This window comes from Poecilia latipinna, unplaced genomic scaffold (assembly GCF_001443285.1).
Source record: "Poecilia latipinna isolate Pla-1442-1.1 unplaced genomic scaffold, P_latipinna-1.0 Scaffold1681, whole genome shotgun sequence".
NCBI classification, from domain to species: Eukaryota; Metazoa; Chordata; class Actinopteri; order Cyprinodontiformes; family Poeciliidae; genus Poecilia; species Poecilia latipinna.
The window spans coordinates 15,398-35,469 of NW_015114297.1; the positions used below are offsets into that span (position 1 = coordinate 15,398).

The 20,072-nt window shown below is 38.1% G+C and overlaps 1 protein-coding gene and 1 long non-coding RNA gene across 2 annotated transcripts; one reads left to right on the forward strand and one right to left on the reverse strand.

Annotated features, from left to right (window-relative positions):
• The first annotated feature begins 1,765 nt into the window (after nt 1-1,765).
• On the forward strand, nt 1,766-4,632 carry LOC106964491 (uncharacterized). The gene is made up of 2 exons (XR_001428437.1): nt 1,766-3,123; nt 4,406-4,632. It is a non-coding gene; the product is annotated as an uncharacterized LOC106964491 (long non-coding RNA).
• Nucleotides 4,633-6,959: 2,327 nt separating this feature from the next.
• lhx5 (LIM homeobox 5) lies at nt 6,960-17,102 on the reverse strand. The gene is made up of 4 exons (XM_015060047.1): nt 16,450-17,102; nt 13,804-14,027; nt 12,717-12,994; nt 6,960-8,265 (listed from the first exon to the last, which is right to left on the reverse strand). Exons 1-4 carry the CDS (start codon nt 16,620-16,622, stop codon nt 8,077-8,079), a joined length of 864 nt encoding a protein of 287 aa, XP_014915533.1. The 5' UTR covers nt 16,623-17,102; the 3' UTR covers nt 6,960-8,076.
• Between the last annotated feature and the right edge of the window lie 2,970 nt (nt 17,103-20,072).

A 20,072-nucleotide genomic window follows, 5' to 3' on the forward strand; every position in this document is an offset into this window, starting at 1 on the left:
GGATTTCAAAAAATCTGGGCCCTGAAATCCTGAAAATTTGTCTCTTAAAAAAAAAAAACAAAAAAAAAAACAAATTAAAAAAAAAAGCTAGATGGTTTTCAGAGCAGATTTGTGTATTTTTCATGCGGATAACCAGGCTTAGTCGTTTTCAAACCCTCCACAAAGCGTGACCATCAAATGTTTACATCTACATAAAACACAAATAACAAAAAAATAAATGCTTTTATGTTAATCTTTTTTTCTTGTTTTTACTTTATTGATTCATTGATGAAAAAAATTGTTTTGTAATTTTCAAAATTTTCATAAAAAGGTCTAAGATACTTCATGGATTTGGACATGAATGGTAAAGTTGTCGGGGTTTAAACTTCACACTGCTTTATTTTGGAGACCAAAATAAAGCAATGTGACTTTGTTTATGAAAATAAAGCAATACCAAGGAGCGTTGTTTTTTTGTTTTTGTTTTTTTGCTGTTGTTTTTAGAAAAAACTCAAACAAAAGCTGAATCTGAACCTTCCTTTTCACATCCAAGCACTGCAGTGCAGTCTGTCACTGCAGGAAGTTAGAAAAGTTGCAGTTTAAAATACTTATGAACTATTACGCTACAATTAATGCAAAAAGTATTATTTTTTTTCTTCATTTTTTAAAACTTTTTATATGGTTCACCTGGTAGATAGTGGAAAAACTGTCTTATGTTTTATTTTTGCTGATAATGTTGCAGTGATATCAGCTATTGTTAGCCAACATGACAAACGTTCCTTTGGCGTCGAGTTCTGTGCTGTCAGTCCCTGCAAAATGATTAAGTTTATGAAAGCTGTCATGTTAATAACTCATAAAGGACCTGAACATTTTTTTCTACTCCAAACCCTTCACTTTCTCTGTAGTGCTCACTTCTGCACACATGAACACATTTGTTAGGTCTTCTTCAGCATGGTGCTACATACAGTAGCTGATACAGGACTGACCTTTGAACCCATTTGTTGCTTAATAGAAATCCAGTTATATTTTTTGGGTAGGAAATTGATCTAAAGAATGTATTAGTTGTTCATAGGTGAGACCTCATAGATCTCATAGTTAAAATTGGATCAATTTGGTTCAAAAGTGAAACTTTTGTATTTTTCTTCACTGTGCTGTAGCCAATGTTTAACAGCGTTTTAGATTGAAATTTGTGCTGTTTCCATTCAACAATAGAGCAGAAATATGTAAATATATTATCATATTTACCAGTATTTCCTCAATTTCACAAACTGAGTCTTTTTCTTTTTGATTAATATTATTACCGCACTGTCGCAATTGAAATCTAGTAAAGTGAAGGTGAAAAATGCTTTTTCTGTGGTATTATTGCATAGTTTAATAACATTCTGGTCAATTTTATATTCTAAGATTAGATCACTTCAGACCAGGCAATTTGCCTGCTCTAACCCTAAGACAAAACAGATACGAAGTCATATGTAACACACATGTTTAGTGTCTAAATGAGGTCTATGTACGGTCTTAGTGAAGAAAATGGGTTTACTGATCAGAGAGGAATCTCTTAAGTAGCTCATATTTCGTGTATTTTTTTTTTCTTTTTTTAGAACCTGCACTAAGTGTGAGACGAAAAGAAGTACGTCCTATTTAGGATGCAAACCATGTTTTTAATGTTTGTAATTAAGGATTTTGATAGATAGTTGTATCAAAGACAGATTCAATTTTGACTTCAATAACTTTTATCATTTTTAGTAGACTGCATTAATCCAATATCAAGTAAATACAGGACCAGTATCGTGATATTTACAATGATACTTTAAGTGTGATACTTCTGATTTTTGAATTGTTTTGTTAAACCTACAGACAGAATTTAGATAAAGTTTATAGGTTACTACAAAACACTAGTAGCATATTAACATAATAAATAAAAACAACAGAAGAACAAAACAAAATTCTCTGATTGATTTTCTGAAGAAACTCAGTGCAAAGAATTATGATTTGAGAGCAAATCAAAGCCAAATCTTTTTAACGTGAAGTTGAGAAACTACGATGAAAAAATGAAAAAAGTTCAACAGGGGATCTGAGTCTAAATTTTCGACTTTGGCACACTAGAATTGAGCCGATACCGATATATGCTTAGTTTCGATCAATCCACCCACCTCTAAATCTTAAAATGGTCATTCTGAATTTGAATCTTTTTTTTTTAACTTCTTGAAGATCATTTCAGAACCTCTTGCTCCATGAGTTTTAGAATCATTAAACCAAAAGTAGCCCAACCATTTAAAAAGGATTAAAGCAACACCTGTATGCTGCTGCTGCTCCTTTAGATCCATTAACAATTACAAACCTCCATCTGCCTTCTGCCTCTCACCGCCTTCCTGTTCTACAGTTAAACTAAAGCCATTTTGTCTCAGCGGCACCTCGAGCCGAGATCAATGGCAGACTTTATCCTGGCGCCCCAGATGTTGCACTCGCATTTCTCCGAGTCCCACCATATGTTGCCCGCGCTGCCATTTGGGTCCAGAGCGGGCAGAAAGTAGGAACTAACAGGTTAGATATCCGCCGCCTGATTTCAATTTCAGAGTGTTTTGCCTTCACACGCGCCCAATAAGACGTGACGTCGCTCTCCCGCACATGCTAATTATCTTGTGTGCCCAACAGGCCCGCGCGCTAGTTTGGGTATAGAGCACGTCATGTGTGAATGTGAGCTGTGTTGAGGGGAGTGTTGGAAACTGCGGGCTATAATTACACTCACACATGCGGCAGCATCAAGCCACACACACACACACACACACACACACACACACACACACACACACACACACACACAGACATCCCTGACGAAGAGAGGCGTCGGCTCAGATAAAGGGGAATCGGCCGGCCTGTGCCGCCGTCGCACAAAAGGGTGTGAAAAGCGGCGCGCGGAGACAAGAGCGAGATGAGAGAAAGAGAGAGATGGACAGACAGAGAGAGAGGCATAGAGGTTTTGTCCTCTGTTTCACCCCCTCCTCCCAGCTCGGTTCCTCGCAGCCTTGACGGCTCCACTTTATTGTATCCTCAATGCCAAGGCCCCCTCCGGTAGGTGTTGCAGATGTATGGAGACCACAGCAGCGCTCCGACTGTCCATCAAAACAATATAGCTCATAAACATGACAGGTCAGTGATTCTTGAGAATTGGGACAAAATGGGTTTTAATTTTCCCATATTTTTTTTTTATTATTTCTCAACCTTATGTATGCAAATATGACAAATAATGTTTTGGAAATGTGAAGATGCTAAGGTACAGACTCTCCGTTGCAACATTTTTTTTTTAAATTACATTTTTAATCGACCTGACCCAGAACTTTGTCATCACCATCTGACAAAAATAAATATAAAATATTTTTTAATGACCCTATTAGTGATGTTTTACTCATTTTTACAGACAAATGCTTCTCAAGAAACAAAAGAAATATTATTTAAAACAAAAAATAAAAAGTCCATCTGATGGAGTTGACAGTGCATGACGGAGTTGACACAGAACTGAAGGTGGTGACAAACTAGTGAGTAAAAAGAAAAACTCACTTGTGAAGTAATGCAATTTATGTAAAATACATTAAAATGAATTAATTGCACATTTAAGTGAGATTTGACAACAATTTCACTGAAAGAGTCACAAAAACTCTCATGGCGTTGACATCTGACTGAGTTGACAAAATGCCAAACTACCTCAATTTATATGATGTTATTCTGAAGGAGGCCATATTGTAGCTCATCAGGTCCATGAAATCTTTACATTATACTAGAATTAAGCTTTTATTTCACAAAATTTCATCAAAGTTTTGTAAATTGTCAGTTATGGAGTTGACACATCATGGTTGTGACAAGCAACTTAGGAATAAAACAGAAGAAAAAACTAAAGAATAACTTAAGCTAACCAGAGCTAACTAGCCTCTTAGCAAAGGAAGAGAAAAGACGACGTCATGGGGTCCTCAGAAGTTCTGGTGCCCCCCAATAATGCCTGATTTTTTTTTTACATTCTTTTCATGTGTGATGGTGTTGACAAAAACTAGGGACAAATTTCAATGGAGTTGGAAAATATATAAAAATGATTTTTAATTCAATTTATTGATACTTTTATCATTATTTGTATGACTACTTATACTTAATTGTCATAATATAGGATTTTAGTATTTCTTTAATTGTTTTAAACTATTATAATCTGTTGAGTTCTGCTCCTGGACAACAAATTTTGAAGACACTAGTCACCTACTACAATGTTTAAAATAAATTAAAAAAAATATTCAGCAAACAGCAGGAAAATATACATTGTTGTGCTCACATGGCCCAGGTTAGTTTAGTCAGATATTTGAAAAAATTATATTTTGTGTATATTTTATCCAATTTTTGTGATTTATCCATAGGACCTGTTTTGTCCCTCTTCTCAAGAATCACTGAGGTGCATCTGCTTTATTTCTCCTGTTTAATTCGGTGCCGTAGTTGTTGGTCGGTTTTGTGTTCAGATATTCCTGTCTGTCCGTCGAGGGCTGAATTTCTTTTGGCAAAGATTTATTTGCTAATGCTAATCCAGCAGGCGCGTGACTCAGCCTGAGCAGTAGTGGTGTCTTCTTCCGGGTTGCAAAAGTTCTCTGAGTTGTTTGTTGGATGGAGTGATTTCTACTTGTTCTTAAAAAAAAATAGCAAAAATGTATTTATTATTATGGGAACAAACCTGGAAATCTAAAATATCTAAGGTTCACCTGTAACGGTGATTTTTAAGTATTGTTTGGTAGTATAATATTAACAAAATCAACTGGATTTTTATGTATATGCTAGTCCTCAATAAACTGCACACTGCTACCTGCAGACGTTTGGAGGCCACACCCTGACGGTTTCTAGAACCCTGGACTATTTATTGATGCCACATTTTTCAATCTATGGATTTGATAACTTTAACATGTCTGATGATAATTGTGGATAAATCTATATATGTTTATATGAAATATAAACATATATAGATTTAATGTTTAACTTGCCATTAATGTTTAACTTGCCAACATCATATGACTTTCATGTTTTTATGTGATAGTGTGTTCAATTATCAATAGATTTCCAGGTAACTCCCAAAATTTCTACAGAAAGTGTCACGTTTTCAAACCTTTGCGATTTGAAAATGACCAAATGAAGATGGTTCATCGCCATAAGAGTTTACACAATACATTTTCTTTCTCCGACTATGTTTGCCTGCATGATTGCTAGGAAGCATGGGTCAGCATGAGATTACAGTTTGACAACCATGAGTAAACTAGTGGGGGAAGGGCAGCGCTGCATGACGCTAGGATTCAAAAAGCCGGAGATAACTCCAGTCGCTTCGTCACTGGCGGCGCCTTAAACGAACTTTAAACTTTAGGAATGATCTCAGTTTTGAAACTGAAACTTTTAACCCCTTAACTGTCACCCTCAAAACGCTAAAATGCAAGTCAACGGAGCCCAAAGTCGGTCCTGGAGGGCCCGCATCCTGTATGTTTTTATTCTCTCCCTGATTTTACACACCTGGATCAGATTATGGGTCATTAGAGGCCTAAGAGGAACATTGACCTGCTGAGAAGGTTGTTACAACCACCAGGAAGAGATCTAAAACATGCAGGATGCCGGCCCTCGAGGACTGACTTTGGGCACCACTGATGTAAGTCAATCGGCTCATGAGGACGCTGGCGTCTTCATGATAGTTAAAGGGTTTCTGATGCACCTTGATAATAGTAACTAGTCCATGACTTACTGTGCTGTAGGCATAAGTAATCTAATACAGAAAAGTGGTAGATGCACTTTGAGAGGATCTACATACACATTTTATGTTGACAATGTAAGGTTTATTCATACAGCAGATTTTTTTTTAATAACAGAAAGTAGTTAAAACAATACAATGAGAGCCAATAGAATCAATTTAAAAGTTACAAGTAAGTAAGTAAAAGTAAAAAAGATCTGTTCGAAGCAATGATTTGAAAATCTCTCTGTTCTGAGTTGTGAGCTCATGAATCAATAGAACAAACGTGAGCAACATGGACTGAGAGCTTTATCGCGATATTTTGCAATGCTATTGTGATAACAATGAAAATGATGATGAAAAACTATTTATTTTGTATGGCACATCACAGCTCCACAAAAATACTGTTCTCCAAAAAAAATCCCACTTGAAACAGACTTTTACACAACACTACCAACTTAAAGAAGTGTAATTTGTTGAAATTTACTGATATTTATTGATGCAATCAGCAGAGAAAACATTAAAAATAACATTTACGATAAAGTCACTTTTTTAAAATCATTAATTGAACTTTATCATGACAACGATAAATCAAAATCCTCACCAGATATGATAAACGATATAATAAATGTCCAGCTCCTACGACAGATTATTCTCTAACATTGGACTACCAAAGAGAAACCGACTGGTAGACCCGAGTTCTCTCACTGGTGTGTGGATGTAGCAGAGATCATTTAAATAGGGTAGGAGCAAAACTATTAAAAGCTTTAAAATCAAGTGCTAAAATTTTAAAATCAACTTGGGATGGGACGTGAAGCCAGCGAAGAGAAGCCAAGACCGGCGTGACGCATTCACGAGTCTTAGTGCCAGGTAAAATCTGATCAGCAGCATCACAGTGGTCCAGTTGTGATGTGATAAAAGCATCAATAAGTCTTTCCAGCTCTTTAGCAGGTAAATAGGGCTCAACCTTGGCGACAACTCTCGCAGATGGAGGAAGTTTCACATCACATTCTTAAGACCTGGCCTGTCATTTGTCTAATCTGACAAAAACAGCACACAGAGCATGATTCCTTTGAGATAACAGGGTCTGTATGTGAACACTGCTGATATGCTGAGTAAATATTTATTCCACATATTTTATCTGTGACATAAAGAGATTCCAGAATCGGCCTAACTAGCGTCTGCGTAGAATTTCTTTCTTTGTTTCTCTCTGTTTTTCTGGAGACCTGTATTCTGGATTTTTTTTTTCCTGAAATGAAAAGCTACCTTCCCGTTTACCTTTGGTTCTAATGGACGTTGTGTCATTTAGTTGCCACCACGGTATTTGTTCGCATTTCATGCATTCTTGCCTTTTGTCCATTCCAAAAATCAACTCTGACGTAAAAGAGGAGAAAAGAGACGATTCGAATCATACTGTACCAAATCACCCACAGAAACCAAGATTATCTACAAAAACAAACTTTTTTATGTGATGCAACCCATAAATAGTGAAAAGTACTTTTTAAGTTCTAATGTCTGGATCAGCGATTTAGCAAAACAAATGTACGTGTTTTTCAGCCATCCATACCTATCAAATAACCCAGAACCATTTTAAACGGAGCTGTCGCCATGGATTTTTCAAACAAACCACTTATTGCTTCTAGTTATTGATGTATTTCATTTATTTTCTTTGTCTTTTCAAACATAAGAAATTGGATATTTCAGCCACAGCTTTTCTAATTTGGATAAAAACCTGTCTGAATACCCACACACCTGCATCGGTTAACTTCTTTGCTGATGACATGTTCATATTTAGAGCAGAAAGTTAGTAATGTTGGAAAGCAAAGCTTTGGCAATATGTAGTTTATTGCTACTTTTTATCAAAGAAAACTGGTACTTTTATACGTAATGATGGTCACAGGTGCATATTTTTTAGGCATTTATCCCAAATAAAAGGACTTTTTAAAATATGTTCTGATCAAATTTGTGGTTTTGGTAATTAGCCAAAATACTAGGGTTTTGACTCTGATTTGGTAGCTGGGTATCTGATTCAAACTGAATAGGTGGTATTCAATTATAAGCACTAAGATAAATTAACAAAAGTCTCTTTTTACTAAAAATACCAACAAAATGACTGGTGTGTGCCTGAGTCAAATTAAGGTCTTGGCTGCATTTCTGAACACAAAAACAAGTAGCTAATGGAAAGTAGTGTGATATCCAAAAACACTTTCATTGGACTGCATCCACAATACCAGCACAACAAACCATTTTATCATGTCTTCCTGTCGTTCTACCCACACTGATAATGTTAAGTTCTTGATACAGATGTTCAACCTGAACATGGATCGTGTTTGCTTGAGGCCGAATAAAAAGTGTGTGAAAATGAGTTAAAGAGTTTTTCCCTTCCTACCTCCGTAGTAACCGTAGGGCCCAGGTCCTAAAATGTCTGGGTCCTCCAACCTGCCTCCTAGGGGCCTCATCCTCCTGGGGCCCCTGAAGAAGGCGTGGCGTCGGGCCCCCAGGGCGCTCAGCTGCTTCATTCGCCGCTCTTTGGATCTTCTGTTCTGGAACCAAACCTTAAAACAGCAACAACAGCAAAAAAAAAAGAAAAAGAAAACAATGGCAGAGCTGATCAGTGGCCGTTTTTCCTGCAGGTATTTTAGCTTTTCATCTGGATTTTGTTTCTGAAACTCTCACGCACTTCTAAGATCCACCTAATCGCATGTTTAGCAGAAAAAGTTGTGCATCGTCTACTTTTGGTACGTACTTTGTGGTAAGGCTCCATTTCATTTTTTGTGCGTCTCTTTTGCAGAGTTTTCACTGAAAGCCGTCATTCCCATCAGCCTTGACTTTCACTCAAGTTTCTGCCTTCTTTGAAAAGCCTCGTATTCAAAACGACGAAGGAGTGTTTTTGAAAAATAAAGGAAGGATTCACTTCTGACCTGTTTGGATCCCGTTTTAAGACACCTCTGCCCCTATTTGCACAAGTGTTTGTGCTTTCTTTTGTGATTCTTAAGTTCTTTGATCTATGAATAATACGGTTCAAGAAACTCTTTTTTTTTTCTTTTAACTATACTCAAGATTAAAAGTAAAGACAGCAGTAGGCCGTGAAATTAAACTTTAGTTTAATTACAATAAAAGATTTACTGTATCAGGACTTTACTCTTAAAAGCTGGTATCTTTTTCTCTTTTTTTGTCGGTGCTGGAGCGAACAACCAGGCCTGCCATGAAACTTTTCTGGACGATAAATTTTCCCATTAGTTATTGCGATAAACGATGATATTGTTCTTTTGAGACCAATTTTTGAGTAAAGGTAACAGCGTAAAATGCCAGAAAACATTGTCAAAGATCACTAAAGTTCCTCTGAACATTTATCACTGGAACTGGAAGACATTTTAAATATCGAAAATAAACAAACAAAACAACAGAAACAACATATAAAATGAAATATGAAATCTCTGTAAACAAAATTTTCCTTCCAAAAAAGGGCAAGTTGAGACCAAAGCACCAGACTTAAGATGTTTGTCATTCAGTTTTTAGTAAAAAGAGAGAAAAAAATCATGCAAATGGAAATTATTGAGCTTTTAATTTATCATGCGATTAATCGATTTATCGCCTAAGCACAACAAATTCAAACCAGACATAGAAATTGCAAACAAAACAAAAAAAAGCCAGCAGATAAAACACCTTTGTTGCATTTTACAGTTTATAAAGGAGTTTTTCTCTTTGTTACACTACTTTAAGATGAATCACAAAGCAACAGAAACGGTGTGCGCCCCTAACGGCCCCCGCGCCGCAAGTTCAAATAAACAGAAGAGAATATGCTTAAATAAACTTTCTTTGAAAACCAACAAAGGAGGATTTTTTTTTTTTAAATTTGCAAAGCCTCCCTCACCATATGGAGGAATGCTCTTTGCATTACAAGCACATAACAGGTCGCGTTTGCTCCGTTTGCATCGCATGCTGCATAATGATGTATGTTCGCACCATGCTAGGCTACACCAGAGGCAGAATCCCACTGTGCTACAGATTAACAAAACAACACACACACATGCACGCGCGCGCACACACACACACACACATAAAGAAACAGCCAAAAACCACTTAGGCTGTGCTCTCCGTGCTCCAGCAGCAAAGGCAACACCTGCTTATTGAGAACAATCGTCTAACTGTAGGGTACATTTTTATGGAAATGCTCTCGCTTCCCTTGAGAGAGCCTTGCTTAGGGATTACATCCACATGCTGGAGAAGCAGCGTGGCTCACAGGGCTCCCCGCGTCGAGAGCTGCGGTATTTAACACACACCGAACGAGGAGGGAGATGACGAAACACAGCCTCCATTTTGGCTCTGAGCAATCTCACACACACACACACACACACACACACACACACACACACACACACACACACACATATATATATATATATATATATATATATATATATATATATAAAGGGGTGTGGGGGGGAGGGAGGGATGGTGCGGTGGACTCACTGACTGACTTATTGACTGGTTTTGGTGATTGACTGTATGATTGAGCTCACACACACACACACACAGATATACACATAGAGAAAATTGCCTGGCGTGTATGATATAGACGAGGCCGTGGAGATGCGGAGGAAACAGGCTGGAAGTGAGTAAGAGCGGCGCGGGGAGGTGGGAAAAGGGGAGGGCGGTATGTAAATCTGTGAAATCAGCGATAATTACAGTGAGTGCACAAAAAGCCACATCACAGTTGGCAGAGATGGTGCTAATCATCCTGACACAGTCTGCACCCAGACACCCGACTCGTGCATCCGCGCGTGCGAGCGTACGTGTGTGTGTGTGTGTGTGTGTGTGTGTGTGTGTGTGTGTGTGTGTGTGTGTGTGTGTGTGTGTGTGTGTGTGTGAGTCATGGAGGATAAAAGAAAGCAGGAATCAGTGTGTGTGTGTGTGTGTGTGCGTGCGTGTGTGTGTGTGTGTGTGTGTGTGTGTGTGTGTGTGTGTGTGTGTGTGTGTGTGTGTGTGTGTGTGTGTGTGTTACGTTGCACAACATGTTTGTGTCTGGGGTTCCTCTTAGCATTGGCAGGCAGTGAGGCTAACCTTTCTCTCATTTCATGGCTGTGAAACATGTATTATTTCCAAATAAACTGCTGCCTCTAGTGTAAACATGGTCTTTATCATTCCCAAAGCAGCCCAGAAAAAAAGAAAAAAAAAGGGTTATTTTATTTTTCAAGATTAAATTAACCTTTTGTTTCAAGGATAAACTTTAAAACTGAACCTTGGTATTTTTTACAATTTTTCATTTTTCATTTCCCGGTACTATTTCAAATGTATTTATGACATTTAAAGAAATTCTAAACTGTAGGAAAAAAATGAAAACAAAATGTTTAGAAATAATGAGTTTCATAAATATATCACTTTGAAAAGCTACAATAACAGTTGATTATAATAGAATTAAAAACTATGATGTCTTTGAACTGTTTTAGGAACTCATTTAAGCTAGATAATCAAAATTGAACTGATGTTTTGAATCATTTTTTAATTAAATGTTTTTACACTATTTTTTCCATTACGGTTGTGAGTTGTTTTTGTTTTTATTACAAATACTTACTGTAACCTTAGCTATACATTGAAATATGTCATAAATCATAGGTCATATATGTTGTTCTGCATGTCAACTGTATTTTTTAATCTCTTCCATCAACCTGCTAGGAAACTACAGATGGAAATTAGCCTCTTAGGCTAAATCTGGCATATTTACATGATGTATTCATGTTCACTAATATGCACTGTCCTCTTTAAAATAAATAAATCTAAGCTAGTATAATAATAATACAGTAAGTAACATATCTAACAATCAGAAAATACACAACAATAAAGGTTAAATAATATGAACATTTGGCAATTAGCACTTAATAAACTGACTTACAATTACTTAAATACGTGGTTTGGAATAGTAACTTTTTTGGTAGTTTTTAAGATATTCTTCACCATAAATACTGTTTTACTGTAACATTCCAGGTGTTTGTATGGTTAAAAACATAAACAGACTGTTACTGCAGCCATTATTATCGTTTTATCATTATTACCCAAATAGGTCCATAATGTATAGACCTAAAAGAAACATTTCACATGGCGTGCAGCCGGTAAATTTGGATCTGTAACCCCGCTAATGGTCCACATCATGTTTTGACATTTCTCTTACAGATAATGAGGCTTTCAATTAAATGTCCCGCACACTTCGGGAAAATTAAAAGGTAATTTTACTGATTTATAATCCGTCATTTGTCTCCAATTTGTCTTTGTCTCGGTGAGTCTGTCTTGCCTACTGTGGTTCAGCAGGGCGCCACCAAGGGGGAGACCAACCCCCCACGCGGTCCAACGTCTTTGTTTTATGACTGCGATTTTTTTTTTCTGAATGATGAGTTTTAATGACTTGCGACAAATGTCATTTTTTAGAGAATCATTTATGATATAATAAAAAAGAAAAACTGTAGATTCTGGTATAATTTTGAAGTTTGGGGCTGCCAACCCCGTTGCCCCCCCCCCCCCCACCTTGGCCCTTTTTAAACTTTCTAGAGACGCCCCTGCATTACTAATTCAAGCTTCCATCCAAGCTTTCATTGGATACATGTAAAAATGACATTATTAGCAACCATTTAAATGTGGCAGAAAGGTGGTTGGTGCTTATCACATGAGCTTACCAAGTCAGACATTCAACAATATTTGCTTTGAATAGGCCAAAAAGGCTAAACAATATAAACAAGTAGGCAAAGAATGAAACGGAAAAAACGCTCAACTGTCGGCGAAACTCAAATGGCCTCCATCTTTGTTTCTGCTCGGCAGGTTCAGTTTTTAACTGATTTTTCTGGACTAAATAAAAATAAGGCCGACGAAATAATCGGAGAAAAAGATGTCGATTTGATCTCCGATGGTTCAAGGTTACTACGTTTGTTTCAGCATCTCAATGCGGTCTCTAAATAAAGTAAATCATAAATATATATCCATATATCTGTTAATAATAATAATATTCTGAGTTTACCTGGATGACTCGCATGTTCAGCCCCGTCTCCTGCGCGAGCTGCTCCCGGATGTGCCGCGTGGGCTTCGGCGTGGCCACGAACGCCGCCTTTAACGTCTCCAGTTGCTTGGCCTTGATGGTGGTCCGGGGCCCCCGCCGCTTGGCCCCCGAGTTCTGCTCCTCGTTCTCAATATTGTTCGTTTCCTTATCTGAGGACGTGGAATTGTCCGTCTCCTTTATGTCGTCCTGTATCGGGTCCTGGAGATCCGGCGATAAACTCCTATCTGTGCACGACGAGACTGCAGGGGGGACCCCCGGGGAGCCCCGGGTGGGTGAGGTGGGGGGTGAGTGGGTGGAGGGGGGTGATGCAAACAAACAAGGAGGGAAGGTCACGATCCGAAATGTCAAGGAGGGAGGCAGAGAAAGGGGAGGGGAGGGGGCGGTTTAATTTTAATTAGCCCAGGTGTTGGAAATAATAAAAGAAAGAAATCTGAATGTAAAATTTCAGATTCTGCTCATTTTGAACAAAATATTCTATTTTACGCTCATTTTTATTTTTATAAAGAGAATAGAAATAAGAAGCCATTTCATTTCTCACCAAATACACTTAACGATAAACTAACACGATAATATTCCATGAGAATAAACCGAAAATAACCGAGCAGCTTGAGCATGCAGGGTGGATGCTGTCCTCCTGTGTGTGTGTGTGTGTGTGTGTGTGTTTCTTTTTCTTTTTTTTTTAAGGATGAATAGACAAGAAGAGGAGCAGCAAGACGCGCCACACTAACATCCTCATTCCCCCCGCCCCTACGGACCCTGCTACACAAAACCAGAAACCTATTGTTCTGTGGAGGTAAATATTGAAACTATTCTTCCCACAAGGTTGTGGGGAAACGCTCTCCACGGACCCCCAGCTTTATTTATTTTCTTTATTTCTCAGATTTATTTTACTTTATTTCTCTCTTCTCGCCACTCAGACTCCCCCCACCCAGCCCTTCCCACAAATTTTGCCGCCAATAAGCGCAGCTCAGCTGTTTATTATTATTATTTTTATTTATTTATTTTATTTATTTATTTTGGGTTTTTTTTTTTTTGCAACGTCGCTCACCTGAGTTCAGGTTGACTTCCTTAATGGCCCCGGAGCTCAGGTAATCTTCTTTGCACACGAACTTGTTTTCGTCGATCACGTAGAGCTCCTCTCCCGTGGACAGCTGCTTGTTACACACCATGCAGGTGAAGCAGTTCAGGTGGAACACCTTGCTGCGGGCTTTACGCACCAAGTCGTTCGGCGAGATTCCCTGCAGACAGCCCGCGCATTTTGTGCCAAAGCGCCTGGACACACAGGAAAAAAAAAAAAGATCGAATCAAACTAAAATCTTTGCTTACTATTAAATTCCTCTGTTTAAAACACTGATTATGTGTTGTTGTTTTTTTTTGTTTGTTTTTGTTTATTTGTTTTTTCAATATTTTGAGTGTAAATCTAAAAGTGTATTTTAAGTCCGACTCTAGGCTCATGCATTACATTATAAGTCATAACATTTTTTTCAGCGGACAGAAGAGAAGATTTCCTTCTGGTGTGGCTGAAGACAAACAGGCCGCTCTAATGACGGGGTTTGAGTTCATCAGATGAGCAAACAGCCTTACTTTCACTTTGTTTAGTATCAGACATAAAATAATCTGTTTTCCCATCTAAAAATAAAAATATAAACGCAAATTAAAGTTGAGAAGATGTCAGTGTAAAGACCCACGTGGACGTCCAAGCGTTGTTATTAAGGTTGTTGGAATTGAGAAAAATGACTTTTCCTAAGCCGGACTGTTGATTTCTTTGTTCAAGAAGGTGATTTTTCTTTCTTTCTTTCTTTCTTTCTTTCTTGTTTTTTGGTTAATAGGTGAAAGGTGAATAAACGTTGTGGTGGTTTGTGAAACGGGACATCTAACCTTGACTCTCAGTGTATTTATTTAGGTTCAAATTGGGACCCATATAGGATTAAAAAAAAAGGAAAAATCTATATCCAATATAATTTTCTAGGCCAAATAAAGACAAAGACAGGCCACACTTAAGCAGAAAATGACGTCTTAGAGGTGAAGTACATTATATAATAAAGATCCAACACTGCTCCCATTCAGCTTTTATTCCATTTATTATGAAATATTTTTGTCTCTACGTTAAATATTAGGCCATATTAAACGTTTATTACAGGACAATTTAAAATATTTACGTGATTAATCTGAAATAAAAATCAAAAGTTATTGTAATTTTAAATTTTTTTTATTGCGAACTGATTCATTCTTGGCAGAACTCTGTGATAACAGTAATAATAATAATACAAGGGGAAAAGGGAGCTAATTTTGACGGAGGCGCTCTGACAATAACCCCACGCAAAAACGTATTAGTGACAATCAACACATTGTAGCCGCGGATATAGTATGGGATTAAGCAGAGTGGGGGAGCATCTTAGCGTGAAAATCTTCCTTTAATCCATATTCAGCCGCCTAAATGGTGGGACGACTCATCAGTTTGATGCACAAATATAGCGCAAATAAATCTGATCCTCTAAATATAGGAGGATGGAGAAAAAAAAATACAGTTTTGTTGTTTTTTTATTAATTGTAACAGAATTCTATTGAAATTTGTTGCTGCTTGAGCCTTTGGGGTGAGAGCAAGCTGCCTTTATTGTGGAGCATTGTTTTGTTTTGTTGTGGGGTTTTTTAACACCAATCTGAGCTTGTTTCCTCATTTGCAATGGGATCGCTTCACCGTGCGCCTTTCACATGCATGGCCAGCCCCCCACCCCCCTCATCGCCTCTCCAAAAAAAAAAAAAAAAAAAAAGGGCACAACACTACTTACACAACAAATGGACACATTAGGGTGATTACTGTTTCGCCCGGCTAATGGCTGGGCCATTTAAATCCAGCGCGCTTGATGGGGACCCGCAGTAATATGATGGCCAAGGCCGCGCGAGGGGCCAATAACAGCCCCGGACCCCCAACTAAAACATAGAGGGGGGAGGTAAAGGGGTGGGGGGATGACGCGACTTACATGTCATTAGACAATTTGGGAAGGGTAGGACAGTCACGTTGAAAATGAAAATGATGCGACAAAAACAAGGACTTCACTTATATTATATCACCCAATTACCTGGAACACTTCGGGGGGCGGGGGGGGGGAGGAATTGGGAACCAGTTAATGGCCTAATGGATGTTTGGGAAGTGGCACCAGGAGCTGAGAGTGGACTTTAAAAAATTAAATAACAATAATAATAATTAAAAAAAACAACAAAGCAAAGCAGTTTCCTCATAGAAAAAATGGGAGCATACTATTTATTTAAAGCTGTTTTATCAATTGGCATTATAAACTGAACCTGATGCACTCCTCTATTTGTTTTAGATTGAACTTCATTTAGTTGGACTGATTTGAGTATATATATATATATATATATATATATATATATATATATATATATATATACAACAGATTGTATATATAGACGAGAGTATTTTATATATAATTTGTTAAAGGCAATTTCACTAGAATGTTGCATAAAGCTGACTATTGTCACTGCATTGCTTTTACTGATTTGATTTTAAAGGTGAATTATTTTTAAACTGATCTGTTTTTGGTCCAATATGATTGGGTCAGATTTTTTTTTTTTCCGCGTGAAATTTAACATTTTGACCCTTAACAATCTACGCAAAAAGAAAAAGAAAAAGGAAAAAATCCTCCCAACCGAGTCCAGTCTTTCTCCGCGTTACCTGAAAAAGTCCATTTTGCAATAGAGCTTTCCGTCCCGGGAGAAGCACTTCTCGGTCAGGTTGCAGTTGCATTCGCAGCACTGGACGCACTTGGCGTGCCAGGCTCTGTCCAGCACGTTGAGCAGGAACCGGTCCAGGATGGGCCGCTCGCAGCCGGCGCAGAGGACCATCATGTTGCCGGCCCGTGAGACGCCGAGTGCCGACCTCCCTGCTGCACGGACTGCGCTGCTCGGACTGGGGCAAGCCGGCTCTACGCGGAACAACGTCTTGGCTCCTGGTTGATGAGCTCTGCCGGGGTGAAAAGTGGAAGATTCTCCCCCAACCCTCAATCCACCAGAGGGAAAAAAAAGAAGAAGAAGAAGAAAAGAAAAAAAGGACTGTTCCGGTCCTGAGTCCTGGGTCGGGATGCTGTCACCAATCCACAATCCAAAAGAAGAGAGGGAAGAGATTTCAGGGCTGCGTGATGCACAAACCAACCATATTTTCTCTCTTCTGTTTCAAACACCTAAAACGTCATCTTTCATTTATTAGTTTAGGTTTTTTTTTAATTATTATTATTTAAAATAATCCCCTCATCGCTCGCGCCTTGTTTTTAGTCCAGTAATTTCCTCCGGGCTCACCTCACGTTGCCACTTTCACATCACTGTGCCTGGGTTATCATGAGAGAGGTTTTTTTTTTTCCGCCAAGCGCGGAGCTGCATCCAGAGCTCAGATTGGACGAGGCCCCTGTTAATTCCCCGCATCAGACGAGCCAATCAGAGCGCAGTTGTCATGGTTACACGCTCATAGCTGTGTGTGTGTGTGTGTGTGTGTGTGTGTGCGTGTGTGCGTGTGCGTGTGTGTGTGTGTGTGTACATAGCCTCCGAGCCAGGACCCCGGAGCGCAGAAATACCTGGGCCCCGTTTGTGGTGACGCCGGTTCATGGAGACTTCGCACATGAATTCATTCACTCTGGAGATTCCTGTAAGCACACTGAGATCAAATTAAAAACAACAACAACAAAAAGATATTAGGAGTTATCCAAAACAATGCTTTCTGATACATACCCTCAGCGGCCTTGCGTGACAAGAGGAGGAGAGGGTAGGTGGGGGGGCCTCGAGGGCCTTTCTCATGCACGCAGCTATTTACAGGGAAATGCGATGGATTAACTGGAGCTTATCAATGGGGAGAGCCCGGTCACCTGGTGCTTTAACAGGGAGGCCCCCAGCCGAAGGGAATTTCAATATTTACCAACAGGCTCGTTTTGTTGGTTGCAGTTAAGCAAACAAGCAGAGAGGCTAATTCGTGTAAGTGGACGCAGGAGAGGCTGGTTCTGCTCCGCCTTAACGGGGCATTATATTTGGGGTCTCGTTTGAATGACTGCAGGTGTGAATTTTCACTCATTTTACGCGACTGAGGTCTTTGAGGACGATAATGAGAGTTAAACTAGGGAGACGTTAGCTTAAGTACACGAAAGAGTGATGAGCTAAAAGCAACAAACAACACGACATTTTTCCTTCAAACTTTTCCCTTAATGTGCGCTGTGTTTATTTTAAGCTGGAAATACTTGACAAGCAAATAAGTGAGTAAGATGGGAGTCACTGTTAACCTTGAGGTTTGGGACATGAACTCGAAAAGGCTGAATTTCTGGGGGTTTGTTTGTGGTGGAACTTTAAATTAAGGCCCAGGAATAAGAATAAGAAAAACTTTAATATTGATTGTCCAAAACAGTCTAATACTCTACAACTAAAATCAGCTGATTTGACAAGTTTCTAAAGTAACATTCTCTCTCCTAAACTAATTTTGACTTTATTCACTGGATTTTGGTAATTGAGAAAGGACAAAAAGTGCAAAACAATAAACAAATAAATAAATATTACAACTTTTAAATCATTGTCCAGGACTGTCCAGGCAGTGGAGAGTCAACATAGGGAGATTACCCCCTTCCTGACTGGAGACAACCCAACTCTTAGTCTCATCCTTGATTTGCCATTGACTGGTCCAGGTCTGAGCTCATGCAACACAATACGAGTTTATTATGGTCAGCCCAAGGAATACACAAAGTAAGACTCTTCTTAAGACCCCCAGGCCAGCAGGGGGTCCCAACGACCTTTTAAACAGCATAGAAATATTTCAGAGAAAAATAACATCCTTTAGATTTGTTGTTGCTTATCAAGAATGAGTCTGCCTTCAAAATGTCTCTGAATGTCTCTGAATATCAAATATGGGGAAAAATATTAGGTCTCTGTTAAATGTGAACCCAATCTTATTGAGATAATGCAAAGAAAAATCTTTATACGTTAATGGGTGTTAACGTATTTGAATGCTACTTGTTGAATTATTCCTGCTAGTAGGGATACACAGAGTTATATTTCATGAATGTAAGAGTAAATAGATCAATAAAAAATATGTCTGAAGGCAAAATAAAGAGTTGATGGCGATTTCCCCTAACTCAGATTCCTAAATGAGTAATATTATTATTGGCAGCTGAAATCTGTAATCAAAATGATCAGATTAAACAAAAATTAAACTCGAAAGATAAAATTCACCATCTCCATACATATGGAACCTCAACCTTTTTCACATAGTTTTTAAACACACTGTATTATACTGCCTATAAAGTCTGCTATGCTAAAGTGTTAAGTTGTTTTTTTGTTGTGTTTAATAATTTAACTCTTAAATTTAAACCCAGAATTAAACTGAAAATTTAAATCAATTTTAACCCCTTTTAGACTATTGAATTCAAAACTGCCTCAAATCACCTCTTGCCTGTTGAGTCATTTTCTACTCATACCACAGACCTAGTGGAAGTACTTTTCCGCCATCTAAAGTCAAGTGTGCGAATGGCATCCATTTGTGATTTTCTTTCTTTTTTTTTCTTTTTTTTTTAACTGTAAAAAGCTCTACTAATGGACTGGAATGGATTGTACTGAAACTGTAAACAAATTTGAAAATGGAGTTCACTAAAAGGAGCATTTGAAAACAGACTCAAAGTGCTCTGTTTCATTACTTGAGTCAAAGTACTGATCCTACTGATTAGGTATTACTCCAGTAAACTCTGTCAAATTATTACTTATGTCAAACATACCTAAAGTATTGAACGTACTAAAACATGGGATGTTTTTTGACGACATCTTTCACTGGAGTGTAATCAAAAATAATTGGGACAATTTGATACTATATTGTACAGATCCCAGCTCACCAATAATAATGCTTTTTTTTTTTAGCTTTTCCTACACACTCAAAGACACTTTGCCGTTTCATGTATTATTCATTCATATGCCTATAAGGCAACATGAGTAGGACGAAAATGATTATTCTTCTTGAAATTGATTTAAGGTTGCATATCGCCACCCAGAGGTGTCGCGTGTAATTTCACTGTCGGTGGAACAAAATGGACAAACTACACAAACAAAAACCGACAGAAACAACAAATAACAGAAACATTTAGTGAAAGACAGTGAAGTAAACAGAATGATTTTATTGTTAAAATTTAATGGAGTGAAAGTATTAATTTAAAAAAAAAAATCCACTCAAGTACATGTTCTGAAAAAATAGGGGTCCAACGATAAATCAGCTAGCCGTGAAATCGGCCTCAATTTTCTTGATTTTGGGAGATTGGTGATCAGTCAATACTTACAAGT